This window comes from Sus scrofa, chromosome 15 (assembly GCF_000003025.6).
Source record: "Sus scrofa isolate TJ Tabasco breed Duroc chromosome 15, Sscrofa11.1, whole genome shotgun sequence".
Taxonomy (NCBI): Eukaryota; Metazoa; Chordata; class Mammalia; order Artiodactyla; family Suidae; genus Sus; species Sus scrofa.
In genome coordinates this window covers 83,445,564-83,472,949 of record NC_010457.5, presented here as the reverse complement: position 1 = coordinate 83,472,949, position 27,386 = coordinate 83,445,564, and the positions used below count along the sequence as shown (strand labels likewise).

Here is a 27,386-nt window from a genome sequence, read left to right as displayed (position 1 = left end):
TTGTAATATTGTTTAATTTCCTATCCCTCTTTTCATACTCTTCAGATGGACTTAAGGACTTCAATACATTACCAGTGAGTGTAGAGTTTACCCTCACTCATCACACAATTATAGCATCCCTGCTATGTGCTCTGTAAGCCACCAGGCACCATAGAGCATGGAGGAAGCATCCCTCAGGTGAGGCTGAAGCTGACAGGGGCAGCAAAGCAAAACCCACATAACAGCAGGTTGAGGGTGAGGTAGGTGGAAGGCTAATAAGGTCCAATAGAGTATATAAGTCAGGCAAGCAATGTTTAAAGGAGACCGCAGTTCAGTCAGGGCTGAGACTAAAAGCCACAATTTGCTGGGCTAGAAGGACCACGCTGGATGGGCAACACTTGTGTTAGGGTATTCTTGTCTCACATCCCTAAACCTTAAAGTCTAATGCAACCAACACACCTTTAGTTGCCTGCAAATATCCACCATCCTCCCATTACTAAGATATGGCAAGAAAGATGCCACGAGAAGTTCATGATAACCTCACCAGCCTGCCATGTCACACCCACACATCCACACTGCAGGGACCCATATTCTCGGAGGGAGGAAGTCGGCTCTCCTGTCACTCAGAGCCACGTAGCTGGTGAGCTTAGGTTGGAGCCTGAAGACTAGGGCTGCAGGGTCGGGGACCTCTCTCTGTGTCTCTTATCACAAACAGTCCCAGTGATGTATAAACAAATAGGACATTAGGTTCATTCAAAGTTAGAAGGCTACTTGCTTCATATTACCTGATCTTGGTTCTACCCCCTCCGGTCCCGTGTGTGTGTGTGTGTGTGTGTGTGTGTGTGTGTGTGTGTGTCTAAGTGTAAAGTATTCACAGGGGTGGTTGGCAGAAAGCCCACCAGAGGATATTGGATATTGTGGCACGGCTTGGGGAGAACTAGTGCAGTAACTTTCAGTGATATTATCAGGTCTTCATTCACTCATCCAATAAATATTTAATGAGTTTCTTCCAGGTGCAGGTACTGCCCATGAAGACTGTGCTGGGCACTTAGGACTTAACAGCAGACACACGCAATCCCTACTCTACCATCAGACCTTTAACAGATAATTACACAATGTATTCCTGATGGAGCAGGGATGTCATTATCCACTGCCCCAGCTCTCAGGGAGTTTGAGCTGGTTTATTTTAGCTTCCCACCCAAGTTCAGGTGTTCAGGGCTCCCCCACCAGCACTCCTCTAGGTAACCAGGATCCTGCCCCTCTTTCTTGGCTTCATGCGCATCCTCAGGTATTAAGTGTTTGGAGACCAAGCAGAAGTACATTGCCCAGACAGGTGCCACTCGCATCAGGTGGTCAGTGGGTGAGATGCTAGACCCTGAGGAGCTAAAGTTTTCACCTGTCTCCCACGGAGGAGTAGCTGGTGGGTCCCTGACTTCGAGCAACAGGAAGTATCCACTTGAGCAAAGGCAGACAGTCCATGGTCCTGACTCAATTACCACGTGGCTCCTAGATACAGCTGCCATGCTCCCAGGGTTTCTCTCCTTCTCATCATATCTCATTCCCTGACTTCAGTAAGGAGGGGAGAGTCCTCCTTTCCCTTCTCTTACCTCCCCAGGAGCACATTCTCTTCTCTTCTGGGTCTTTCAGAATAGACCCTGATGACCCATTGACTCCGAACACCACTCACCCAAAAGCAAATTCTTTTTCCTGGAAGACGCAGAGAACTGCTTGATCTTGGAATTCTCCCAGGAGAGAAGGGAAAGCATTTGCTCTTGAGTGCAGCAAAGAAAGGGAAAAGGAAACAAAGACGGTTGCCTTTTTATAGGAGGACTCCATATATCTGTCACCTACAAAAACTGTCACCACAGCTTTGGAGAGAAGGTTCTGGGAGTTCTGACCACAGAAGACGTGGACTGACTGGTCCCTTCCAGGGGACAGGGGAGCAGACTGACAGGGACAGTAAATGGAAGTCAGTCCTGGAATTACAAGAAGGCGGGCTCCAGGGTTGTGGTCCAAGGCCACTGGTGGGCGCTTGGCAAAGCTGACGCCTCATGGGTTCTCAGGGCCAGTTAGGGCAAGTCCTGAATCAAACAGCATTTCCATCAACTCTGGGGCCTTATAGGTCTGCATCTCCTGGTGCTGTGCTATCTTCAGGTCAGATTGGAACTCTACTCTGCCTATGCCATTCTCTCTGCCTGGAATAGTCTGTGTTTCCTAATTCTCCTGGTGGGCTTGTATTCATCCTTCAATACCCACATGAGATGATCCCTCCCTACTGTGTTTCTTGGCCTCTTATGTATTCCCTTCTCTTGAAGCCTCTGAACTTCATGCTTCTGTTTTTTCACTATTCATTCTATTTACTGTCATTTCTCCATGCGTAGAGCACAACCATCTTAGGAATGGAGTCCACATCTTTTCTTAGGTTTTAATACAAGCTCTATAACCTTGAGAAACTTTTGATGATAATAACTATTTTTTTTTTTACCTTCTAAATTATTCTAAATATACTTTATAAAGCTGAAGGTTAATGATGATTTAGAATTGAGGCAGGGACGCTGAGCCAGAAGTATTTCATCAGACTCTCCTGGGCGTTTCAATGGTGTCCTGTATTTCCCCCCCATAGCTCTTACCAGACTGTATTGCATTGCATGTTTACTCCTCTGGTCCCCTGACTCACTGTGAGCACAGGGGCCACAGTGATTTCACAGATGTATGTATAGTACAGGGCAGGGCCTGTCATAGGACTAGGCACACAATACATGTGAGTTAAACTTAGTTGAATTAAATGCAGAGGCCTCCTAAGGAAATGGAGACAGCTATTCTCATGGCCTAGTCACTGAAATCTTCTGTGCCCACCCTTTCCTTCTGGGAGGCTGACATCCGTATAACAATGAGTGTATTGAGTGTAACAGCAACATGCCAACAACAACCATAATTATTTTAACAGTCACTATTATTGCTTCCTATTTCCTAGCACCGTGCTAGACTCTTTGTATGTGTTATTTCATTTACACCTCACCACAGCCATTCATCGGGGTTTTATTATTGTCTACACAAAGAATGCTCAATCCGAGGCTTACTTCAGTTTCTGGCCCATAGCCACCGAAAGAGTAAGAGTCAGGGGAAGGATTAGAGCCTGTATCTGTTGTGAAGCATGTTCTAGGCAAGTATGAGGTAAATTTAATAAATAGCTTCAAGAGAAAACAGTTACTGGAAGAAATTTAAACCATACTTTTTAGTAACATTAGTGAACAAATCTTTGATAGAGTCAAACCTTTCTCTTGAGGGATAGTGTTCTTAGTTTGATGCTTTAGCCCTTGTTGGCAGTGAATTAATTTTTTCTCAACATTTTATGGGGAAAAATTTCAAACATAGAAAAAGTCAAAGGACTTGCACAGTGAACCCTCATCAGTCTGTGGTTTTTCACTTCCTTCAAGAACTCCTTATATTCTGCTGTCCATCCCCCAAATTTGCACACCACTCAAAGCCACCCCAGCTCTGAGTAATTCACTGCTATGCTTGTTGTGGGGACAACATTTAGAAAAACAGTTCTGTACAGTGGGAAAATAAAAAAAAAATATTAAAATCAAAAAAAAAAAAAAAAAGAAAAAAGAAAAACAGTTCTTAGTGGGCACCAAAGTCACCTGGAGGGCTTGTTAAACACAAACTGAATTTCTCATCTGATTAGAATTTGCATTTCTAACAAGTTCCCAGGGATGTAGATGTAGCTGGTTTGAGAATCACTGGCTTGGGGCATTTTTCCCTGAAAAACACAAAAGACATTTCTCTCTAGACCCAGAGATAATATAGCTGTGTCTCTGTGGGCTTCCTTTGCCAACTGCTTTTTTTTTTTTTAAATCTTATAAACACTGAAAATCATCTAACATATCAGATTCTCTTTGTAGTACTTTCAGGAAACCTACAGACAAATTTCTGGCTCTCCTTACAAATGTATTGATGCTGTGGCATGCATTTTGTCTAGTAAATTCACTTTTGATCTATTTTACATTCCTATCCTTAGTTTCCCTTTGATTTGTCTTTCTGGCCCATTCTTACTTTCCTTTATTCTCTGTTATTGCATGGATCTTTGAAATCCACATTAAACATTCTCTAGGACAAAGCAGGTTATGTATATATCACTACCTCCAGCAACAACAAAACAACACTTTGATATACCACATTGAGTATTTAATAAGAAAGCAGTAAACTTTTACAACAGAAACATTTTTTCAAAGAAAAATTACTTCGGTGTGCCCACCTCACTTAGAAACCATAGGCTTGATGAAGAGCCATTTGAAATTAAAGATTCAACCCATCATCATCTCTTAGTGCTGGTCCCCTTTTGCCTTACACATTGCCTTTAAGATCATTGTAAGGTACATAATGCAAGGTAGACTTGTAACTTTTCAAAAATCTTCTTTTGCATTTGGAGTGGATAAGCAATGAGATCCTGCTGCATAGCACAGGGAACTATATCCAGCGGTAGAACATGATGGAGGATAATGTGAGAAAAAGAATGACTGGGTCACTTTGCTGTACAGTAGAAATTGACAGAACACTGTAAATCAACTATAATGGAAAAAATAAAAGACATAAAATAAAAGAAGAAACCACCAGAGTTCCCGTCATGGCACAGCAGAAATGAATCCGACTAGGAACCATGAGGTTACAGGTTCGATCCCTGGCCTCACTCAGTGGGTTAAGGATCTGGCATTGCCGTGAACTGTGGTGTAGGTCACAGATGCGGCTCCGATCTGGCATTACTGTGGCTCTGGAATAGGCTGAGCGCTGTAGCTCCGATTCGACCCCTAGCCTGGGAACCTCCATATGCTTGCGGGTACAGCCCTAAAAAGCAAAATAAAAAATAGAAAAATTTCAAAAATTTAAATAAAATTTAAAAAGAAAAAAAGAAACTACATAAAACATGGAATATAAACAAATATTACATTACCCGCAAGTGTTTAAGACACACTTGATATCTTTCTTTTTAAAATGTGTAAAAAGACAAAAAATAAAAATAAAATAAAACAAAATGTGTACCAAATGGTTTTTAATGTTACATAATAAATTTTTAAAATATATACATTTAAAAATATAACATTTTAAATGTTATTTACTGAGGGAAAAAATAAAATCTCTTTTTAAATGATCCATTTCTTGAGTTCCCATCATGGCTCAGCAGTTAATGAACCCAACTAGCACCCATGAGGATTCGGGTTCGATCCCTGGCCCTGCTCAGTGGGTTAAGGATCTGGCATTGCCGTGAGATTTAGTGTAGGTTGCAGACGCAGCTCGGATCCCATGTTGCTGTGGCTGTGGTGTAGGTCGGTGGCTACAGCTCCAACTGTACCCCTAGCCTGGAAACCTCCATATGCCATGGATGCAGCCCTAGAAGGACAAAAAGACAAAAAAATAAGAAATAAAATGACCCATTTCTGTTGATATGCAGTAAATTGTCTTTTGTTTTTTAATAAATTGAGACCCGTTTTATTTATTTATTTATTTTAAATTTTTTGGTTTTTTTAGGGCTGCACTCACAGCATATGGAAGTTCCCAGGCTAGGGGTGAATCTGAGCTGGAGCTGCTGCCTATGCCACAGCCATGGCAACATGGGATCCTAGCCAATTCTGCACCCTACACCATAGCTCATAGCAATGCTAGATCCTTAACCACTGAGCAGGGTCAAGGATCAATCCCCTGTCTTCATGGATACTAGTTGGGTTCTTATCACTGAGCCACCTCGGGAACTCTGATATACAGTACTTAAATTTTCAGTGCTGCTAATGAGAACTGTTTTGTTGATGAATATAAATAATGAAGGCATATTAGAACAATACAAGAGCCAGGGTTGAAAAGATAGTCACATAAGAGAAAGTTTCTCTGTTTCAAAAGGGAGTAATCACTATGATGTTTCTTTTTCTTTCGGTTTTTACCATGACAAGAAAAATATGTGGGAACCATGCTTTTTCATGAGGCTTATGTTGCTGCACGAAAGATAACAATGACAGTTTCTTGAGATTAATAGGAAACAGTTATAAATAAGATGGTTTCACTGGAACAGCTCAAACAGAAATAAAAGAAAAGCCATAAGATTTTTAACTTTGGGTGAAACTTGTGAAAATCACATGTGAAAAGAGAATAGAAGTTTCATTCTCCTATTAAGAGATTCAAAGTAATAGGTCTCCTCAAAACCTAGACAACCAAAGTGAATGAAGCAATAATTGAGAATAATTAAAAGTTAGTAAGAGAGGGAAATGTTGTACCTAGAAATTTGTATTTCTTTAAATTTTCCTCTTTTTCAATATAGTGATTATTGAGTACTAATCTTCCTTGATTATATACACTTGAAAAAGACAACTATATAAAATGCCCTTTGACTTGATTAGCCATATAATGGGAAGCTTTGCCATTCTGTGTGAAGCTCAGGTATTCACGGGTACCAAGACCCTAGAAGCGAAGAAGAAAGAGCCTCTGGGGCTGTTCTTCTCAAACTTGGGTGTACATAAGTATCACCCAGAGAGTTTGTTCAGCTAAGAACCCATTTAAACTACAGAGGAGTCAGAAGAAAGCTATGGACCCCTCTCCCCAAATCACACATGAACACACTCAAGCCAATTTGCCTCCATGATTCAGGGACCTGCTCTAAGGGAGAGGTTTGAAAACTCTAGAGTATAAACTGAGTTTGAAAACCCTAAAATGACTGTAAATATGACAGTGATTTATACAACTATAGAGGAGAAAAAGGTCGCTGTGGGATAAGATAGGGATGAATGAATGGGAATGAACTTGTACAGACGATGGGGCTTGAATTGCAATCAGCAGAAGAAGACAAACCCACTGGGTGAGGGGTAGAATAATCTGAAGCCAGACAGGGAGAGGTGAGAATAGGGAGAATAAATTGCCCAGCCTGAGGCTTCCATGGAAGACTTAAAGTGATAACACTGGATGGGCAACGTGGAAGAGCCTTGAATGCCAAGCTAAGGAATTTTACTACATTCGGCAGACCACATTGAGTCCTTAAAGTTATTTAAAGAGGGAGAAACGTGGTAAAAATGGTATAGGCTTAATTAAAGGGATAAAGGCTATGTTTTAACGGATAAACATATAGTATGTTTATTATATATTTTCATATGAGATAGGGTAGGGCTTTATAATTCTTTTTTTAAAAAATGTATCTTGGCAAGTCTTGGACATTTATATTCACTCTTAGGCTCTGAATTTTACTGCTTCTGTGTATGAATTTAGCCCATGAGCTGCAGAGTTTGACTATGGCATTGTCGTATGCCTGGCCCTAAGAACATAAGGAGGACTCAGATCTTCACATCTTGGCCACTCATGTCACCAGGTGGCTCCACAGCCTTCTGTAGCTTCTGTTTTGCATTGTAGATGAGAGAGCTGGTGTAGCCTGCAGATGTGCTGGCCTGAACCTTCTTGGTCAGCTGACAGTGCACTACCAGAGCTTTATTGCTCCCTGTCCTTGGAATTCTGTATCTTTCGCAAGTTTTCCATGTCATGGATAAATCTGTGCGTGAGGCATCTGAATATCCCAGGTTTTCCCGTTCAGAAGTTGGTGTAGGTAGGCATTCATTCCTTATGAATCTCGGTACAAGGGTACCGAGATTCATAAGGAATTGTGTCCTCCTTTCTCAGGAAAGAAGAGAAATTAGGGAGTTCCCATCGTGGCACAGCAGAAACAAATCCAACTAGGAACCATGAAGTTGCAAATTCGATCCCTGGCCTCGCTCAGTGGGTTAAGGATCTGGCATTGCCGTGAGCTGTGGTGTAGGTCGCAGACACGGCTCGGATCCCACGTTGCTGTGACTGTGGTGTAGGCTGGCAGCTGTACCTCCAATTGGACCCCTAGCCCCATATGCTGCAGGTGTGGCCCTAAAAAGCAAAAAAAAGAAAGAATAGAAATTAGTTAAATGTACACTCTTCACCACGACAGAGGTGACTTTGTGCTATCTAAAAAACTAGTAACTTTTAGTACTACTAGTCCCTCTAAAGCCAGAGTGTGTGTGTGTGCGTGCGTGCGTGCGTGCGTGTGTGTGTGTTTTAAGCATATCACAGCTGTGTCCCAAATGTCCAGGAAAACCCTTTCCAGGATCCCCTCTGGACAGGATTCCTCACCTCCCTGCTCTCCCCCTATCTCACCTGTTCACTCTTCCCTTCTCTTACTCTGTTACCTGCCTGGCCAAGGCTGGGATTTGAGCGTCACAACTGCTCTGCTGGCCAGATGGAGCTAATGTCATTTGCCTCATGTCTGCTTCTGCTTCCTCAGAGAACAAGTTATTTTTTTTTTCAGGGTGATCTCGGGAGTATTGAGCTGACTCTGTGTTCGTACTAATCAAAACAAAGCTGACAATTGGAGCTTACTCCAAAATCAGCTGTGAGTTTAAAGATTTCCACAAATGGATTCATATAAGTACAGACCAAAATATTGTCCCTTCAAATGCATCCTGGCTGCCCAGGATAAAAGATGGATCAGTAGGCTAGTCACCTGGGAATCACAGACACTGCTCACGGTGCACCCAAGTTAGTTGCATGATGCAAGAAAGGAAAATCCTTTGGCTTGGCAGTACAGTGATTAGGAACCAGGCTATAGAACCAGGTTCCTCAGGTTTAAATCCACCTCTGCCAATCACAACCGTGCAAATTTGAACAAATTATCTATCATCCGTAATGTGGGATTAAAAATATTTCCTACCCCTCAGGGTCCTTGTGAAAATCAAATGAGCTAATATACATAAAGTACTAAAACAGTTCCTGTCATGTATGTAGTAAGTGCTACAGCAATGCTGGCAAAACAAAGAACTTTGCAGCCCCTTCCCCATCACCACCGCCCAGTGTCCTGTCTTCATTATTTCATTCATCCCAGGGTCCTTTTGTCCAGAGGGGTGAGTGGATGAGTGGGTTGGATTGGCAGCAAGTCATTTCTCCCTTGAATTGCTAGGGCTGGACCACCGCCCACTCTGTTGTTTCTTCTCATTTTCTGAGCATCACAAAATGTAACATTCATGTGTCAAAGGATCCAAGATAGTATTTTAACATTTTACAGCCTCTTTGTAAAGCTACCTTTTCAGTTTTAGAGGAGGCAGTTTTATGACTCCCTTTGATAACCACTTAACTATTAAGACCCAAACAAAGAAGAGGAATGGTCAAAGGATATCAGGTACTTCCAGACAGCTAGAGTCCTACTTCTTAAACATTATTCAAATTAGCTCCAGGACTCATAATTCTGTATTTTCATTTATTGCTGCAGTAAAGTAAATGGTTCTTTTATCCAAATGTTATTTCCTGGCTATTAATTCAGTAGTTATTTTGGATTGTAGCACTCCTCTTTGATTTAGGGATATGGTACCTTATAAATATGTAAAAGTTGAAGACTGACACTTGGAGAATTGACTTTGATTTGTTTTGTTAATATCCTGTGGCTAGAGTAGTTATAGGTTTGGAAGATGTGGCCTCATTCTCTGCTTATTAGAAGAGATGAGTGCTTGGGTCTCTATAACAAGGGAATTTGGAGATGCTCTTCCCAAACCTTTTGCAGGCCAGACCTCTGCACACACCTCCACAGGACACATAACTACCCTCTATGCTTCAAAGTTTTCTGCAGAAACTGTCCTTAAACCCAAGAATATAGATGAAAACTATCCATACTTCTCAAAATAACTGAAAATGGTCACTCCTTAAAGGCTTGGGACTTTCTCTGCATCTACAAGTGTCAGCAAGGGTTTACGACAGGGCTCAGGATGATCTATAGACTGGTATGATTTAACCGTGGATCAATCAACCTATTAGAGGAAAAAAGACAAGGTCAATAAGGATGGGTCTTGGTGAACCAGAGGTCATCCTACATTTTTCAACCTAATGTTCTTATTTCCTTTCCATTAACATTTCATAATGAAAAAATGCCTATATTCCTTAATTTTTAAGATAATTAAGTGAATTTAGTGCCTTGGAAGGGTAGAGGATTTATAATGGCATCAGGGAATACACTATTAATAATCCACGAGACAGGGGCCACCTGGAGAGCAGCAGTGCCGTCTCCATCACCGTTTCTGCTCCTTGGCAACAAGCTGTAAGAGGGTTAGACCTCCTTTGCCAATTCAGAACCAAACTCTTTTCCTGAGACCAGAAAGACTTGTGTCTTCTGGGGCAGGGCATCTACTCTCTTGGGAAGTGGTTTTCCAGTTGTATTTGAGTCTGAATTTGAACAGATTACAACAAGCCCAGAACATTCTAAGAACATGGCATGCAAAGCCCTGAAATATTTGATGGAAGAAGAGAGTCGTTCTGGAGCTTCCTTAAGGAAAAGCAACATGGCGTCTGCCTCTGAAACTGTTACAGCTTAGTAAGTGCGGACAACATGACACCAGTGAACACAGAGGGGCACGGAACAAGAAAAAGAGGTGTACCAGTTTGCGGCCTGGCCCATGCACATAGAAACAAAGGGACTGAAAACTGAAGCCTGGCTTACCTCTGAGTTCTACAAGCTTATCAGTGAAAGCACCATTTAACAAAGATAATTTCCAAGATGTGGGGATAAAGATGGTAAACACATTAATTTTCTTTTGTTTCTTCCTCAATCCCCACTAAAACAACAATAAAAGGCTTTTTTCTTTCCTTCCTTCCTTCTTTTCTTTCTTTCTTTCTTTCTTTCTTTCTTTCTTTCTTTCTTTCTTTCTTTCTTTCTTTCTCTTTCCTTCCTTCCTTCTTTCTTTCTTTCTTTCTTTCTTTCTTTCTTTCTTTCTTTCTTTCTTTCTTTCTTTCTTTCTTTCCTTCTTTCTTTCTTTCTTTTTGATTTTTAGGGCCACTCTTGCAGCCCATGGAAGTTTCCAGGGTAGAGGCTGAATCCAAGCTGCAGCTGCCAGCCTACACCACAGCTCATGGCAATGATGGATCCCTAACCCATTGGGCAAAGCCAGGGAGACAACCTGCATCCTCATGGATACTTGCTGGGTTTGTTGCTGCTGAGCCACTACAGAAACTCCAAGAGGACATTTTTTTTTTTTTTTTTTTTTTTTTTTTTGCTTTTTAGAGACACACCTAAGGCATATGGAGGTTCCCAGGCTAGGGGTCGAATTGGAGCTATAGCTGCTGGCCTACACCACAGCCACAGAAACACCAGATTCGAGCCGCATCTGTGACCTACACCACAGCTCATGGCAACACTGGATTCTTTTTTTTTTTTTTTAATTTTTTTAATTGTTATTTCCCCAATACAATTTTTTTTTCTACTGTACAGCATGGTGACCCAGTTACACATATATGTATACATTCTTTTGTCTCCCATTATCATGGATTCTTAACCCACCGAAGGAGGACAGGAGTCGAACCCACAACCTCATGGTTCCTAGTCGGATTCATTTCCACTGTGCCACAATAGGAACTCCCAAAAGGACTTTTTTAAAGGTATAAATTCTCAAAGATAAAGAAATTGAGAAAGGACTTAACAATGACAAAATTTTGAAAGCTAGAAAACAGATGGATGAATATTAAGTAATCCAGCAAACTAAAGAAAGCCAAAATAAGCTAGCAGTGGGAAAAGCCAAGAGGCAAATGGATTTATACAACAGACCTCCCCCCAGTAGCTCATGAATTGCCTAATTAAGAACCTTTGGGGAGTTCCTATTGTGGCTCAGCGAAAAAGAATCTGACTAGTAACCATGAGGACGCAGGTTTGATCCCTGGCCTCGCTCAGAAGGTTAAGGATCCAGCATTGCCGTGAGCTGTGGTGTAGGTTGCAGACGCAGCTCCAATCTGGCATTGCTGTGGCTGTGGCATAAGCCAGCGGCTACAGCTCCGATTCAATCCCTAACCTGGGAACCTCCATATGCAGGGGGCGCAGCTCCTCCCCCCCCCCCAAAAAAAAGAAAAAGAAAGAAAATAAACTCATACCTAGGCACATTTTCATGACATTTCAGAATGCTGGAAACAAAAAGATCTTATAAAACAGAGAGGGAGGAAGAGTCATTTTCAAAGGTAACAGACTCACAGTAGCTTCTGACTTCTCACAAAAAATAACATGTAAGGCTAAAAGGGAATGCCTTGAAAATTCCCATGGTATGATTTCCAACCTAGAACTTGGTATCCAGACAAACAACCAATCAAATGTGACAGTATTGTGAAGGCATTTCAGATATGCAGCATCTCATAAATGTACTTAGCACACACACCTTTTCTTGGGAAGCTACTGGAAGACGTGTCACCAAAATAAGGAGAGACCCAGAAAAGAGAAAGATGTGGGTTACAGAAACAAAGGAGAGATGAATACATCCCCCAAATTATGGTTCAGAAACATCTTGGATGGAAGCTGTATACCTGGCAGAGAAGACTGCCCACCCAAATGTAGAAGTTCAGAAAGTTCCAGCAGAGATTTCTTCATAAAACTGATGAATTGCCCAAAGCATCTGAACACTTTAATTTATTTTTGGTAATAGTTATTTTCCCAATGCAAATTTTTTTCTACTGTACAGCATGGTAACCCAGTTACACATACATGTACACATTCTATTTTCGCATGTTATCATGCTCCATCATAAGTGACTAGACATAGCTCCCAGTGCTACACAGCAGGATCTCATTGCTAATCCATTCCAAAGGCAATAGTTTCTATCTATTAACCCCAAGCTCCCTAACCATCCTCCTCCCTCCCCCTTCCCCCTTGGCAACCACAAGTCTATTCTCCAAGTCCATGATTTGCATCTGAACATTTTAAGATGAGATTTAGATAATTGGTGAAGAGTTTATTAGTGATAAGTACAGAGAAAAGTAAGCACACATTAAATAAGACAATTATTCACTCTGAAAGTACAAAATGCTGTCGAGGAAAGGAAAAGTAATCCTAGTAAATTGTACAGTTTAGCAATGAGTATCTTTCACATAGTCATTGTAATAAAAACCCGAGTATTTCTCTAAACAAAGTTATATCATTATACTGAGGAGTGAGAAGAGATCGTGTATGAGGCAGCAGTGGTTGACGGAGTGTAAGACAGCTTAATCTTCATCTTCAGTGTGGGGAAATTAATAGATAATGCTTAAAACAGAAAATAATTAAAAATAAAGTCACAGAGTTCCCATTGTGGCTCAGTGGTTAACGAACCTAACTAGTATACATGAGGACGTGGGTTCGACCCCTGGCCTCGCTCAGTGGGTTAAGGATCCACCGTTGCCTTGAGCTGTGTTGTAGGCTGGCAGCTACAGCTTCTGTTCGACCCCTAGCCTGGGAACCTCCATATGCCATAGCATGGCCATAAAAAAACAAAAATAAATGAGTAAATAAATAAAATCAGGAGTACCTTCCTTTGCCAAATACCAAAAAAAACAAAAAAGTAGATCTAGATGATTTGAAAGTGGTTGTCTCTGTGGGAGGAAAATTTTGGTACTAGAAGAGTTCTGCACGCGCGTGTGTGTGTGTGTGTCTTAACTAGTCTCGAAGATCTAATTTATTCTTGGAACTATGTGTAACTTTGCCTTTAAATGATTTTTAAAGCAAAAAATAAGGTATCCAAATGCTTAGCATGGGGCCAGGAACTCTACATAAGGACACATTCACACAAAACCTCTTTCCACCACTACCATGTTTGAATTTCAAAAAGCCTTACCTCTTTCTTCCAAGGAGCGAGATTCTACAAACGTGGTAATACGTGAAAATGATTCACTGAAAGATAAGCTGATTAATTTTTTAGTGAAAATCAGCAATCTGCAGAAGAGCAGATAAATTGTCCCATGATGTATGTGTTTGTTCATTGTGCTTCGGTGTTGTGGCGAATAGTCAGTGTGTGAATATTAGCTTAGAGATGCCTGCTCCTACAGGGGAGCATGGGACTGGGAAGGAACGATTGATTCAGTGGCTTCTGGGATGCTTAGCTGACTTTAGCTGAGTAGAGGTGGATTTCATTGCTTAGCCCAAGCACTCCCAGGGTATAAATCCCTCCCACGGACTAGACTAAGACTATGAAAGCAGAATGGTCCCTGAAAATCTGAAAACATAGAAATGACTCCCTTACTAAGAATGGCCCATGGGATATGGTAAACCCAGTGAAATCAGCAAAAATAAAATTATTCCCAAAGATTTTTCTCTTCCCTTTAGGTTTATGTAGGGCAACTAATTGACAGCTGACTAACATGAGTGTTTTGAAAAACCTGAATATGTATGACCGGTATTATAATTATGTTGTGATTGTGATTTTTTTTTATAGAATGACACTAAACAATATTGCAAACTTATCCCTTCAATGGAACATATGCTCACACTAACCCTCCAAACATCTCTATTCTATTAAGAAACACATTTTGCACTAGAGAGTGCTGTCTGATCCTTTCCATCTTTCTGATATACAGAACACGTGTGTCACAAAGAGCACGTGTGCAGCCATAGGATACAAGGATGCAAGAAAAGAAGGCAAAGTGGTGTATTCCCAGGTCCTTCTCCCGAATAGCAGCAATTAAAATTCACAGCTGCTGGCTGCCCAGATGTTTCTTGCGTTTAGTGCTCAGTAATATGCATCAGAATATATTGTATGGCTGCAGTTTCGGTAAACTAGACAGCTTTGGCTTCTAAATTCTGCAGACTAGACCCAGGGTGTATATTTTTTCTTCAGATTAGCTCCCCCTCCCCTCCCCCTTTCATTTGCTTGGGGCATTTGCAGTTCAGAAACAAAAGACATTTCCAGCTCAGAGTTTAGCTGTATCAGAGTGTACGCGTAGGTCAGGTCTGATTTATGTGGCATGTCTGATAAGCAGGAGAGGAGAGCAAGATGAAGGGTTTGGGAAAGCTGGTGAACTTGGCTTGACTTATGTCTTCGGCTTTTGTAGGCAGCCAACATCCCTCTGGTGTCAGAACTTGCCATCGATGACATTCATTTTGATGACTTTTCTCTCGACGTCGACGCCATGATCACAGCTGCTCTTCGCATGTTCATGGAGCTGGGGATGGTGCAGAAGTTTAAAATCGACTATGAGGTAAGGTGTACTGTCAAGGGTGATTCCAGGAGTGCACCTGGGACACCATGGTAGCCACCTGAACCGCAGGTTTCCCACATACAAATTGGAATCGGGGGTAACAGTATTTTCCCTGCACCCATGGGATTTCTGTGAGAATCGTGTGGGACGTTTGTGGAAGGACGTTCTTTGATCATTGAGGGCTACTCAGACATAAGGCATCATTTCGATAATTGTCCACTGGAGACACAACTGCCTGACACAACCTTTCCCTTCCCATTCCAGACACTGTGTAGGTGGCTTTTGACAGTGAGGAAAAATTATCGAATGGTCCTGTACCACAACTGGAGACACGCCTTCAACGTGTGCCAACTGATGTTTGCGATGTTAACTGTAAGTGCGTCCAGTGCGGGTGAAGGTCGTCTGTCGTTCCCATCTCTCTGATGAATTGCCTTGTGATTTGTTTTACATTGGAACTTACCTACCCTGGTTATGGGAGTATACATTTCACTGCGATTTCTGGACTTTAAGGCTGTAAAATCACTGACACTTCGAAGCAGGTGTAGTCTTGGAATGATTGCTTGAGTCTCTTTTTAATGCTTTAGCTTGGAAAACTAGGTCTTTTTACAAAAGAAATGCTTGGATTTTCAAAGTGATCTTTTTGTGGAGGTTGTAGAGGTTGTGGAGATGGGTGGCTAAACAGAGAGACCGCTGGATGCGATGCTGTAGGCTGGGGAAAGCCAAGGAAGGGATGTGTGAACATGACCCGCAGGCACCTGGGAATCCTCAGGGGGCCTTATCTGGGAGAGGGCCCAGGGGGGCCAGCGGGGGAAGGAGTAGGAGTGAATGCTCACAGGGTTCAGGGGCACACAAGCCTGCAAACCTCTGTTCTGGGCGCTGTAGCCGAGGTAAGGTCACCAGTCTGTTTTATGGAGATAGCCAGGGCGGCTGGCCAGAGGTAAGCCTTGGAATTTAATCTAAAATCAAATGTTTGTGGCAAAAATTGAAACAGAATCCTCAATTCATCTCCATTTGCTGGTCAGCAACAAGGTTCATTTTGGTTTTATCTCCACTTACCCTGTTAAGCTATCATCAAGTAAAATGGTTTCTGGCTTAAATACATTGGTTTCTTTGGCCTCACGATGATATATTGACATATGCATACATGTGTGTGCATGTGTGTGTGTGTGTGTAAACACATTTACCACACAAAGAGAAGATGAGTTTTGGATTCTCATAACATAAATCTAAATACTTTAAGTCCTTGCACCCAGATTAAAATTTAAACACAAAAGGGGAAACTCCAAATGGCAGGTGTTTTCCTTTGGTCCACATGAAGGAAGACCTGCCTACTTCCTCTGCCCAGACCTCCTCTGCCCATTACAAGTTTACTCATTCTTTAAGGCATTGATTTCATGCCAGTTTTCACACGAAGTCTTTCTTTTTCTCCCCAGGCATCAGCAATTATGTTTTTCTCTCCACTTTGTCTGGTACAACCCCTCTTTCTCTCTGCTATGTTTTAAGTTACGGATCTCTCATTTTCCTATAAATAATCTGCTTGAAGCTGAAGAGATAATTTTTTGTTCTTGCAATAACTTTCATTTGCTTATTCAATGTCTGTTTGTTGAGAACATCAGCAGCACCCCATCCTCAATCATGCACCTGGTAGGTTTTTAACAAACTCATGTCAGATTGACTTGAACTCAGATGCACATGTAGCCTAAGAAGATGGAACCAAAATGTCTTCACTTTTATATTCAAGGACTCTTTGGGGGGCGGTGGGAGGTGGCAGGGGGAGGGAGTGGGGATTCCTCGACTGCTTAAGGAGCAATCAGAATAACCTGGAAAAACTGGACAAGCCCCATCTTACTGTATGTAACATGAACCGTGAAAGCAGTCAGCCAGTCAAGTAAAGAAGGATAATGCTTTGAGTTATGAGCCTTAATTGCTCAAGTGCCAATGTTGTGTGAAAAAAAAATTAACCACTTTCATCTTGTTTTTCCATATCAGATCTCAGTAGACAAGGAACAATTTCTGTGTGCAGAGTTCATGCATATGGCTGCATATTCAGTAAAGAAATTATTAACCTATTATCTTGGAAAACCAATGGATTTATGTGAATTGCCAGAATAAGATAGTAGGGACCTTCTTCAATGAAGGATTAGAGATATCAAAAGCAGAAACATATCTTATGACAAGCCTTAAAAGAACTGGGATGAGGCAAGTTAGCAAGAGCTTCAGGATCAGGTGGACACAGGGGAAAATGGAATTCATACCCAGTTTTCTTCAGCAAATGTTTCTGCAATTTGGACAATCTTGATCCTCTTAAGAAACTGAAGAAAGCAGAACTCTCAAAACTGTGTTACCACAATGGAGGTACTTATACTGCCAAAATATTTCAAGGGTATGGTTGTTTTCGCAAGTCTGCTCAGCAACCTTGAAGTGTATCACTGTTTGAGAAGGTTTGGGTTTTGTTTTTGTATTCATGCTAGCTCAAAAATAGAAGAATTCGCTGTTAAAAGTTCTCCCTCTTGGGAAGGGGGGCGGGGGGTGCAAAACATGACTTTGGAAAGAATACATTGGTGAATGTTATTTTTGTTCTCCCTTGCATTGAATAGAATAGCCACATCTGGAAAAAATATTATTTTCTGTTCCTTACATGTTGCTGAACTTAACTAAGGTTGAAAATGTCAATTTTTTGTCCCCACCGAAAGTAGTCTTTTCTCCAACTTGACCATGGGCAGCCTGGTTAATTGGAATTTTTTCACTAAGAAAATAATCACAGAGATAACAGATTAGTTGAGTAGGGAAGAAAAAAAATTAACTTAATCTTCTCATTAATTCTAACTTCTGGAATAGGACCTCAATTGGCAAAGTAGGCAAAATGATAACCTACTTATTTCCATGAGTGGCTGCTAATGATTCAGGAACTCCGGACAGCTATTGGGATATTTCACGGTTTTGTTCTCATAAATGATTTATTTTTATTCTAGTTATCTTATATTCCATTTCCATTAGTTGAGTTAGAGCCAAAATTCTCTAGTAATCTGGGAAAAAAATACTAACCACCCCATACATTATAACCCCTGGATTCAGCCTGCGTCACAAGGCCAAGAAAGCATAGCGGATGTGCGCTAACATTTCCTCTAGATGGCGCTCCAAGGCAAAGTTTCCCAGCCAGTTGGCTGGAACGAAGGAGGCAGGGATCCTTAGCAACCTTTCCTGAAAATGCTTCTTTTCTTCTAAGACAAGGAATGCTGAGGCACACACACACCACACTCTTTTCGTAAAAGAGACACCGACAAAGCCAGTGTGTCTGAAAAGATGCCTTCTATCAGGACGGAACTGTATTAGGACTGCCCCTTGCCCGCGGAGCTATTAGTGTGAAGAGTAAGGCACCCTCTGTGTGTCCTACATCTGCGGGTGTGTATTTTTCTAAGCCCATTGTATCTGGGAATGGGAAGATGAACAATTGTGCCGAACAAACTATGGCACAATATACAACAGAACAAGCAAATTATAAATATATAAAAACCAGCTTCCTATCCTTTAACACTAAAATCATGTCAAAGACGGAAAGTAAACTTACTGATTCAGAATCGTGTTTTGAAAGAGTAATCGACCTCATGTCTAGGTAACAAAGAGATTTTATTCCTTTGGAAATTAAAAAAAAAAGAAAGGAAAGGAAAAGAGCAAACTGCATTGTAAAATAGGCAATTTCATATATAATGGTGGAAATTTACTTCCCTGGGAAGGAACTGTGGTAATGATTTATTAATTTATTCCAAGCCTCTGGCCTGAAATTTCAAATATTAAATGAAAGCTTCAATGTTATTCTTTGTTTCTAAAGAGACATTTAAGTAGTTAAAATTTACCAAATATTTTTAACTCCTTGGAAAAATGCAGTATGTAGTGCCAGTTACTATTTGCATTTAAAACAGGCACTAAAGACCTGCAGATAGATCAAGAATAATTATACAAATTCTCTTTATTTATAGAAGCTTGTAGAATAAATACTCCGTCAAGCACATACATAATGAAAGATAAGCACATTTCTTATACGTACAATGTAAACCAGATAAAGGAAACGACAATGCTTTTGTTTGTATTCTGTAAAATAAAAAGGCATGTGGTGGTGCCAAGGTTGCAGAGACATTTTTCGGCTTTATAAATGATGTATGAGCTCTGACAGATTTTCTGGAGTGGGAGGGGGGAGGTTTCCTTAAGAGTCAGTATTCTTTACTATCCCATAAATGTACTCATTAGCACTTTGGGCCATGCCCTGTATCCTGTAGGGCTCAATAAAGATTCATTGAATGAGTGGATTTAGTTTAGGGTAATATTATTCAGGGAACCATGCTGCTCAGTGTCCAGTTTTTCAAAAAACTATAAAATGATGAACAACTATCACTGCTAGAAATCTTGTTCTTTCTTCATATCACAGTAAGGTTCAGCTAGGGTTCATATAGAATATTATGATCTTGCAGAATTCACTGGATATGAAAAGAGACGAGCACATGATCACATTAAAATTTATGGCGGTGCTGGCGGTGTGGTGCTGGTGGGGAATTGCCGTTAAACACTCATAATAACCAAGTATCGCGGCAAACACATTGACACCCCCTGACATTTACTGGGGGCTTCTTAAATCTTAAATGTGGAGGTAGTGCATTTAAGTCCATATTTGGGATGTCAACAAGGTTATTTTCAGAGATAAGCCAAGTCGTTTTATTTGATAATTCAAACTAGAGAGCAGAAGGGACATTTAGGAAGAAAAATCCTCCTGTTCACCAGCTTGAGGATAATGTGCTGTCCTCTGTCCGCCGTTTTCAGGGAAGTCCTTGATTTTTGAAGTAGAAAATTTCTTCTGGAAGGAGATTTTAGAAGCACAATTGAAACTCTTCCTCCCTCCCCCCAGCTGAAAGAAGGACACAACCGGTTGAGTTTTCAAATAAAATATTTTTGTTCAATAACCAGAATCCTAATCTGGACAGAAATCTGCTTTCTTCGTAGACTGTAATACTGGCAGGTACCAAGAGATCTTTGGTTTTGTTCTGTAACTGGCAATAACAAAGTAACAAACAATAATCATATCTGTAATCATCAAACATTATTTTAACATTGCATTTCCTCATCAATATAGGTAGTACCTAGTTATATACACTTTAAAAGAAATGGCAGCATTATCACCATAATACAATAAAATCTGTATGTTATAAAAACCAATTCTCTAATCATCATGTAGGTGTCTCCTGCTTCCCAGTGTAACTTCAAAAAAGGCAAATTTCTAATTTAGGAAAGGAGTGACTTTTAATGTTTTTGCAGAATATTAGGACTGGGCACTATAAATTATCTATGGAGCTAATCAATTTGAATACTGTGTTTAAATTACATTTAAGACTCCTGGCTTTTAATCATTTAAGAAGGTTTCCATTTTTATTCTCTCTGGCCACCTCTCAGAGCCCCATGAGGCACTCCATGCTTCTAGCTGACATTCCCTTTATCCACATTTATTTTACAAAAGGAAAGAGGCAAAGCCGCACATAATTAAGAAACTGGTGTGCTAATAATCAAACATACAATTGGGCAGAAGGATAATCCAATCCATTTCCTCACACAGGAGAGTAACCTCCATAACTCACTTTAAGCGCTGCCATTCATGAGTTATGGGTCATTCCCTTTCTAGTGAAAATAAATTCTCCTGCACCATCAGCCAGAGCTGAGTATTTTTCTTAGGACATGTAAATTGTAAAAGTGTATGAACATAAGCAAGTGCGGTGTTTCGAGGAGAGCATAAGATCTTGCCCGTGGACACAGGCTTGTAAGGAAATGTACGTGGTTTCAGGGCTGGAGCTGCCTACTTGCAATAGAGGATTTTTGATTAAAGTGAATTTATTCCTGAGATTTTTATGGTGTTGGTAAACTGCTTAATCTGTCGCTTTGTGTTTTATGATGCCAGCCAAATCCTCCAGGTCAGGGAGACCCAGCAGTAGAGCCACAGTCATTTATCACAGCCTCCATTTTCCACGGTTTATGATTTAGTGGCGGTATTTTCTTGAGGCTGAAACCTGGCAACTAAGGATGTCAGGTTGGGAACTTTCAAAGGTTTAATTTTTCACTAGTCTCATGTTTAATTTTGGCTCAATAATGGCTAATCAAAATTTGGATAAGTCTTGAAAAGGCCTCATATTCTTGAAATTCATCAACCTGGTTTTTTGTGGCACTTGGAGCCGACGGTGTCTGCACAGTTAATGTTCACCAGGTGATTGGCTTCATTTTCTGTGCTCACACACCACAGGTTATATTCAATTCACTAGGAAGTTACCATAAAATATAAACTGTATTTCTATACCTGAATAAAACATACTACCTTTGTTCTCAAAAAAATCATAAAATGTATATACTTAGTGTTGAAAGCTAAGTCTCTAAGAAAACTAATGCTTTTTTTTCTTTTGTCTCTTTTTGAAATACATTGTGTGTGCTACAGACACCCAGCTATGTTTTTTGTATTATCTGAATTGAAGTAGAAATCTCAATTTTTAAGGTGTATTAAGATAGTCACTGTGAAATTTTCCTTTCACCATTTGTATTTCTTTTTGCACATTTTATCAAAATATGAGAGATATATTGACTGGTTTTTATTTGACATCAGGACTTCTTGAGAATGAAATAAAGAGTATTGACAGATGCTGGAGGTTTGCTTTGCAATACTCAAGCAAACAAACAAAACAGTACATGTGAAGAGATAAATGAAACAAGACAGGCAGAACATGGCTTCCTGCTGAAGTTTGGTAATGAGTACATCAGGGTTCTAATGCATTCTATTTTTCATATGCTTTTAACTTTAAAAATGGATATTTTTTTAAATTCTGATAACAGGTGAATTAAAATTTAAGTCAAGAAGGTGGTTTAAAAATAACCAAACAAAATTGATTAAAATCAATTCACGTTTTTTATTCATGCATCAAACATTTATTCGACATCTGTAATTTTGCCAGTGTTGCTGCCTTGCCATTCTGAAGCTTATATGATCTTGCTGTTGCAATATTATTTGAGGTTGAGAGACAAGTTGTGTCCAAAGCATGGCTTGGGTTTTGTAGTTTGATAATAAGGCCTTCAGAAGATTCTGGTTGTAAAAGAAAGTATTTAAGGCTATTAAGTATTTAAGCCTGTAAGATCTTCCCAACTAGGAGCTTGACAAGGAAAGGATCATTGTGGACTTAAATCTATACTTAATTAATGCCAAGTCAATAATTGACTAATATCTTGAGAAGAAAGAGACGCAAACTTGATCAAAACTAACCCACCCCCATGGAGAAGTAGACAGACTACAAATGGTTTATGTTGCATTGTGTGCTTTGGCAAAGGACGTGTAAACATGATGCTAGTTGGTGGTCCCCTAGCAGCTGGAAAGATTCTGGTCTCTTGCCCTGAAAATGGGACCGAAGTGCCTCTTTTTCAACCCAACAGACCCAAATATTGGCAGACAAATGTTACTGTAAACACCAAAGGAACATGACCATTACATCTAGGAGTGATGGTTTGTCCATCGACGTCTTTCCCACAATGGAAAATAATGCTTGCTAATAACTGCTCTCCTCCCCCTGGTACTTTTATCCTCCACTATCTCTGGTTGGCAAAGATAGGATCTTTTTTTAATAAGAAGATAGGCTATGACACTACTCATAGGCACTCTGGATGAGCAAGTGAAATCTACTTCCATCTCAAAGCTGAAGGAAGTCCTCTGCCTTGAAACCATTGCTTTGGAGCAAATCGAATGGGTTGGTGTCCATCAGTCTGCTCCCAGGATTTACATGTTAAGAGACGGCCATTCCACCTTGAAACCAACAAAATAGAGTCCCCCCAAAAAGCATGCTGGGCTTGCTGTAAGTGCCCATGGAGCCCAAACATGTGCCTTAACTATTCTCTTACCACCCTGATCCCCTCAACTGGGATATGGGCTGAAATGGGAGGGTGATTGAGGCATCCTTCTCATAGAAACTTCAGTCTTTGTTAGGAGATCTAAGTTCCACGATAGACACCACATGTGATGGATGGCCTAGCCCAGCTGGACCACCCATCAGCATTGCAGTTTGGGGTGATCTTTAGAAGACTCTAGCAGTTTGTATGTGGCATTTACAGGGAACCCCTCATAGAGCACTCTTTGGCCATAGTACATTCAATTTTAATAATGTACCAAACAAAGGCCTCAAACAGGACCCTGCAACAATGCATGTCAGAAATTCAGAAATCCCAGAAATTACATGCTGTTTTTTGTTGTTGTTGTTGTTGTTGTTGTCTTTTGTCTTTTGTCTTTTGTCTTTTTTTAGGGCCGCACCCACAGCATATGGAGGCTCCCAGGCTAGGGGTCTAACCAGAGCTGTAGCCGCCGGCCTACGCCACAGCCACAGCAACGCCAGATCCGAGCTGCATCTGTGGCCTACATCACAGCTCATGGCATCACCGGATCCTTACCCCACTGAACGAGGCCAGGAATCGAACCCGCCGCCTCATTGTTACTAGTTCCATTCATTAACCACTGAGCCAGGAAGGGAACTCCTAGATGCTGCTTCTATAAATGCTGCCTTTCAGCTCCAAGCTCACCTTCTAAGGTATGAAGTCATGTAGAGATTAGTTGAGACCTGTTGACACGATTAGGGATATGGTTTGCAGATTCTTCTAGAGGAGGCACTTCCCCGAGAAATCATGTTCTCCAAAACCCCTCAGAATGGTCCGAGCAGTCCTCTTTGCTCTTCTTATCCAGAAGAAAGAGAAGGATGAAGGGAAGAAGAAAGACTCAACAAAAGCCCATCATGTTCCCTCTCAACCTCAATATTAACCTCTTACTATTCAAGAATAACATCCTTTGTGGAATAAAGCACACATGAAGTGATTCTTTAAGGCTCTATTATCTAACACTCTATCATCATGAGTCTTTAAAAGCTGCACAGGAGTTCCCCTTGTGGTGCAGCGGAAATGAATCTGACTAGGAACCAAGAGGTTGTGGGTTCGATCCCTGGCCTCTCTCAGTGGGTTAAGGATCTGGTGTTGCCGAGAGCTGTGGTGTAGGTTGCAGATGCGGCTCGGATCCTGCATTGCTATGGCTATGGCATAGGTCAGCAACTACAGCTCCATTTTGACCCCTAGCCTGGGAGTCCCCATGTGCCATGAGTGCGGCCCTTAAAAAAAAAAAAAAAAGGCTGCACAACTGCACATGCATTCTCACCCTATGGACTGGGGAGCACAGTAGATAAAACACAGACTGGGGAGGCAGGTGGCCTGCACTCTAGTCCCACCTCCATTTCATTCCAGCACTGTATTCTGGTGCCTCGATATCTTCATCCATAAAATGGGAGAGATCATAACAGTATCTCCCTCAGAGGGTTCCTGTAAGGATGAAATGAGCTAATGTACTTGAGTGTTTAGAACGGTGCCTGGCATATACTAAATGCTGTAGAAGTATGAACCATTAACAGTATTATCTCAAGCTTTTTCTGGGATGCAATGTTTTTATTAAATGAATGAAGCCTCTGTAGCATCATCTAGTGTTGATAGTATGGCTGTTGTTTTTTTTATACTTTTGAATTCTGCAGAGCCGCAAAGCAATAGTCATTTTTTCCTCTGGCCATGATAATTCCTCAGTTCATGAGTATCATCCAGAATCAGCTTTGAAATGGGGGCATATCCTCACTGGTTTACGTTTTGTGTTAACTAAATGGTAGGAAATTACTGGGTAGTTTAAGGAACCCTGGGAATCAAACTTATTGTTTGGTCCTTTGGAGTTCCAGTGGTTATATGCTCTAGTGGTTGGGGGTGGGATAATCCCGGCATGCGTTTAACCCAACAAAGGACTGTCATAGGGACCTGCTCAGAGGGTAGTCCCAGGCTTTTCTGGAGAGGGTGACACGGGAACTAGCTTGATCTGCCTTAGTTGTTTCTTTACTCAGATATATTGTATTCACTGCTTTGCACTTCTGATATGGACCATGAGGACATGCAGGTGAGAAGATAGAATAACTCAGAGATCAATAAAACCCACAATTATTGGATCAGGAGCAGAAAATATATAATTTTACTTGAAAATAGAAATAAAATAGAATTAAGCATAGGAGAAACACCTTAACATGTACTTCCTGCTGCCTCTCTGTTCTCCTTTGAAAGTATATTGTCTTCAGTAGGCAGTTGACTTTTTCTCCTCAATGTGTGTAGTGTAGGTCAGAATGGATAGGACTAGGAAGAAGACGGATGGGGTCAGGGAGGAGCAAATGGACACTTAGTGGCAGGTGGGCACTCTTCAGGCCTGATGATTCCCAGAAACCATTTACTAGGTGGCTTTCAATCACAGTCAAGAGATAGGTGCTGCTTCAGTAACTCAGGTATCACAGTCGAGAGAGGTAAATATGTTTCGTGTGACACCGCGTGTGCTATACTTCAGGGATCCTTTATTTCAAGGATCCAGAGGTGGGCTCCATGGTCTTTGAATACCATAAAATTATAGAATAACTACTAGGAAGAAAGTCCATGGCTTTTATGGCTTTTATTAAATTCTCAAAAATATCCATGATACAAATAAATAGTTTAAGAGCTACATGCAGGATTTCTAAGAAGGGGCAGGGATTGTGTAAGGTGACTGCAAAATAAAATATATTCCATCATATTATACAAGGGTGATAACTGGATGGCTTAACTATGATTCGAGATCTTGATCTTGAGACTATAAGATGGCATTCGATTTTACCTTCTAATTAAATTTCTTGTTGAATTACCTTATTTTGATATTATCCCATCCCTGTTCCTATTGTTCTAATTCATCAGAGAATTCTAATCAGTAGCATTTTTACAGGCAAAATCTCTCTAAATTTCCGTGCCTTTTCCTTGTGTTTATAGCACTGCTTTCTAGAGAATCATGGATGATTATTTCAAACTTGATAGACTCTTAGGATTTACTTAGTATTGGCAAGATCCAAACCCAACAAAACTGACTCACAGTTTCAAGATGAGAGATACGACGGAGAAAGACATTTATATCCCCCTCTCCTTTCAAAAATCACCCCCAGGTAACAAACATAACAATAAGTGGACAGAAGTTCCACCTTTCATGGAACCATAATGTATGAAGGCAGAAAAGGGAAGGATGATGGTTTGTAGATTAACAGAGAAAAGGAAAGTCCGACCCAAGTGCCTTCAGGGTGAGAGGGTAAAGGAAGGGGTACACATGAGAAATAATGCCCACCAGAAGCCATCAAAACACAGGAACTGGGGGCATCAAATACCACAAAAATGGGGTGAGTTGGGGTGTGGGGATGATGATAACACTGAGTCCCCAGGTCTCCATCCTTTCCCTATGTCTTCCCCTCACCTATTCTCATCTCTTCAGGAAGCCAGAGTATTTGCTGAAGAAACTGAACCTGACTTGGGGATACCAGCAAAGGAAAAGTTAGGGTGAGATGCACCTTGAAGGTGAGAGAATGAAGTGAAAGTCTGCATCCTCAAAGGCGAGAAGCTACATTCTCTTTTTTCAAAATGCTAGCACCTGTGTTTATGCCATTTCCAAGCAAGAGATTGAAAAGTCCAGAGGAGATGAGTTTAGAGTCTGATGTGTGGGAACCAGCAGCAGGACCAGGTGGCCATGTGCTCACCCTGTGGTGAGGTCAGCCATCTACAGACCCCATCCCCACTCACTGGGGTGTGGTGAGCGTTGTAATGCTCTACTCTTACATGAGTAGACTACCAAAGTTATCAGGCATTTGAGAAAACCACCGGACACCGAGAAAAGGAGTTCAGAGGAGACAGGCAATTCAGGGAGCAGAAGAGAATTGCAGAGGAATTATAATTAATATCTTCAAGAGATAAGAGATGATAATGCATCCATGAGAGAAGAATAGCATGCTATTAGAAAAGGAGCAGCAGACAAGAAAATGTTTATAAATTAAAAATATTATTACTCCTGGAAAATAGGAGGGGAATAGTCAATATGGGCACTGGGAAAAAAGAGACAAGAAAATAAGATCAATACAAGAAGTCCAATGTCCAGCCAATTGGAATTCCACTCAAATAGGGCAGAAAAATAGTGAAGTAGGAATTATTAAGGGAAAAAAAAAAAGATTACAAGAGCATTGTACCGAAGAAAATGAGCCTTCAGATTGAAACTCAAGCAATGACGGCAAAGAAAGTCTCAAACCAAAGCATATTTTTGTGAAATTGCCAAACCCTAGGCATAGACAGAGGATTCTAAAAGAGAGAAAACCAAGTACCATTCAAAGGATTAGGAATAATACTTCTCAAAAGCAACTTTGAAAGTTAGGAAACAATAGAGCAGTCCTTCAAAATTCTGAGTGAAGATGTTGCAACCTAGAATTGTTAGGCAAGCCAACAACTGAGCAGAGAATAAAGACATTTTCCAACATGCCACGCCTCAAAAAAATTAACTTCCTCAGTGTTAAAGAGGTATCAGCACCCTT

The 27,386-nt window shown here is 40.8% G+C and overlaps 1 protein-coding gene across 2 annotated transcripts in view; it reads left to right on the top strand.

Moving 5' to 3' along the window:
• Positions 1-27,386, top strand: part of PDE11A (phosphodiesterase 11A) — a 418,185-nt gene that overhangs the window by 311,317 nt on the left and 79,482 nt on the right. For both annotated transcript variants that reach the window (XM_021076417.1, XM_021076416.1), the window contains exons 11-12: positions 14,800-14,946; positions 15,211-15,318. In XM_021076417.1, coding sequence (XP_020932076.1) covers positions 14,800-14,946; positions 15,211-15,318 — 255 coding nt within the window. The remainder of the gene's footprint in view (positions 1-14,799; positions 14,947-15,210; positions 15,319-27,386) is intronic.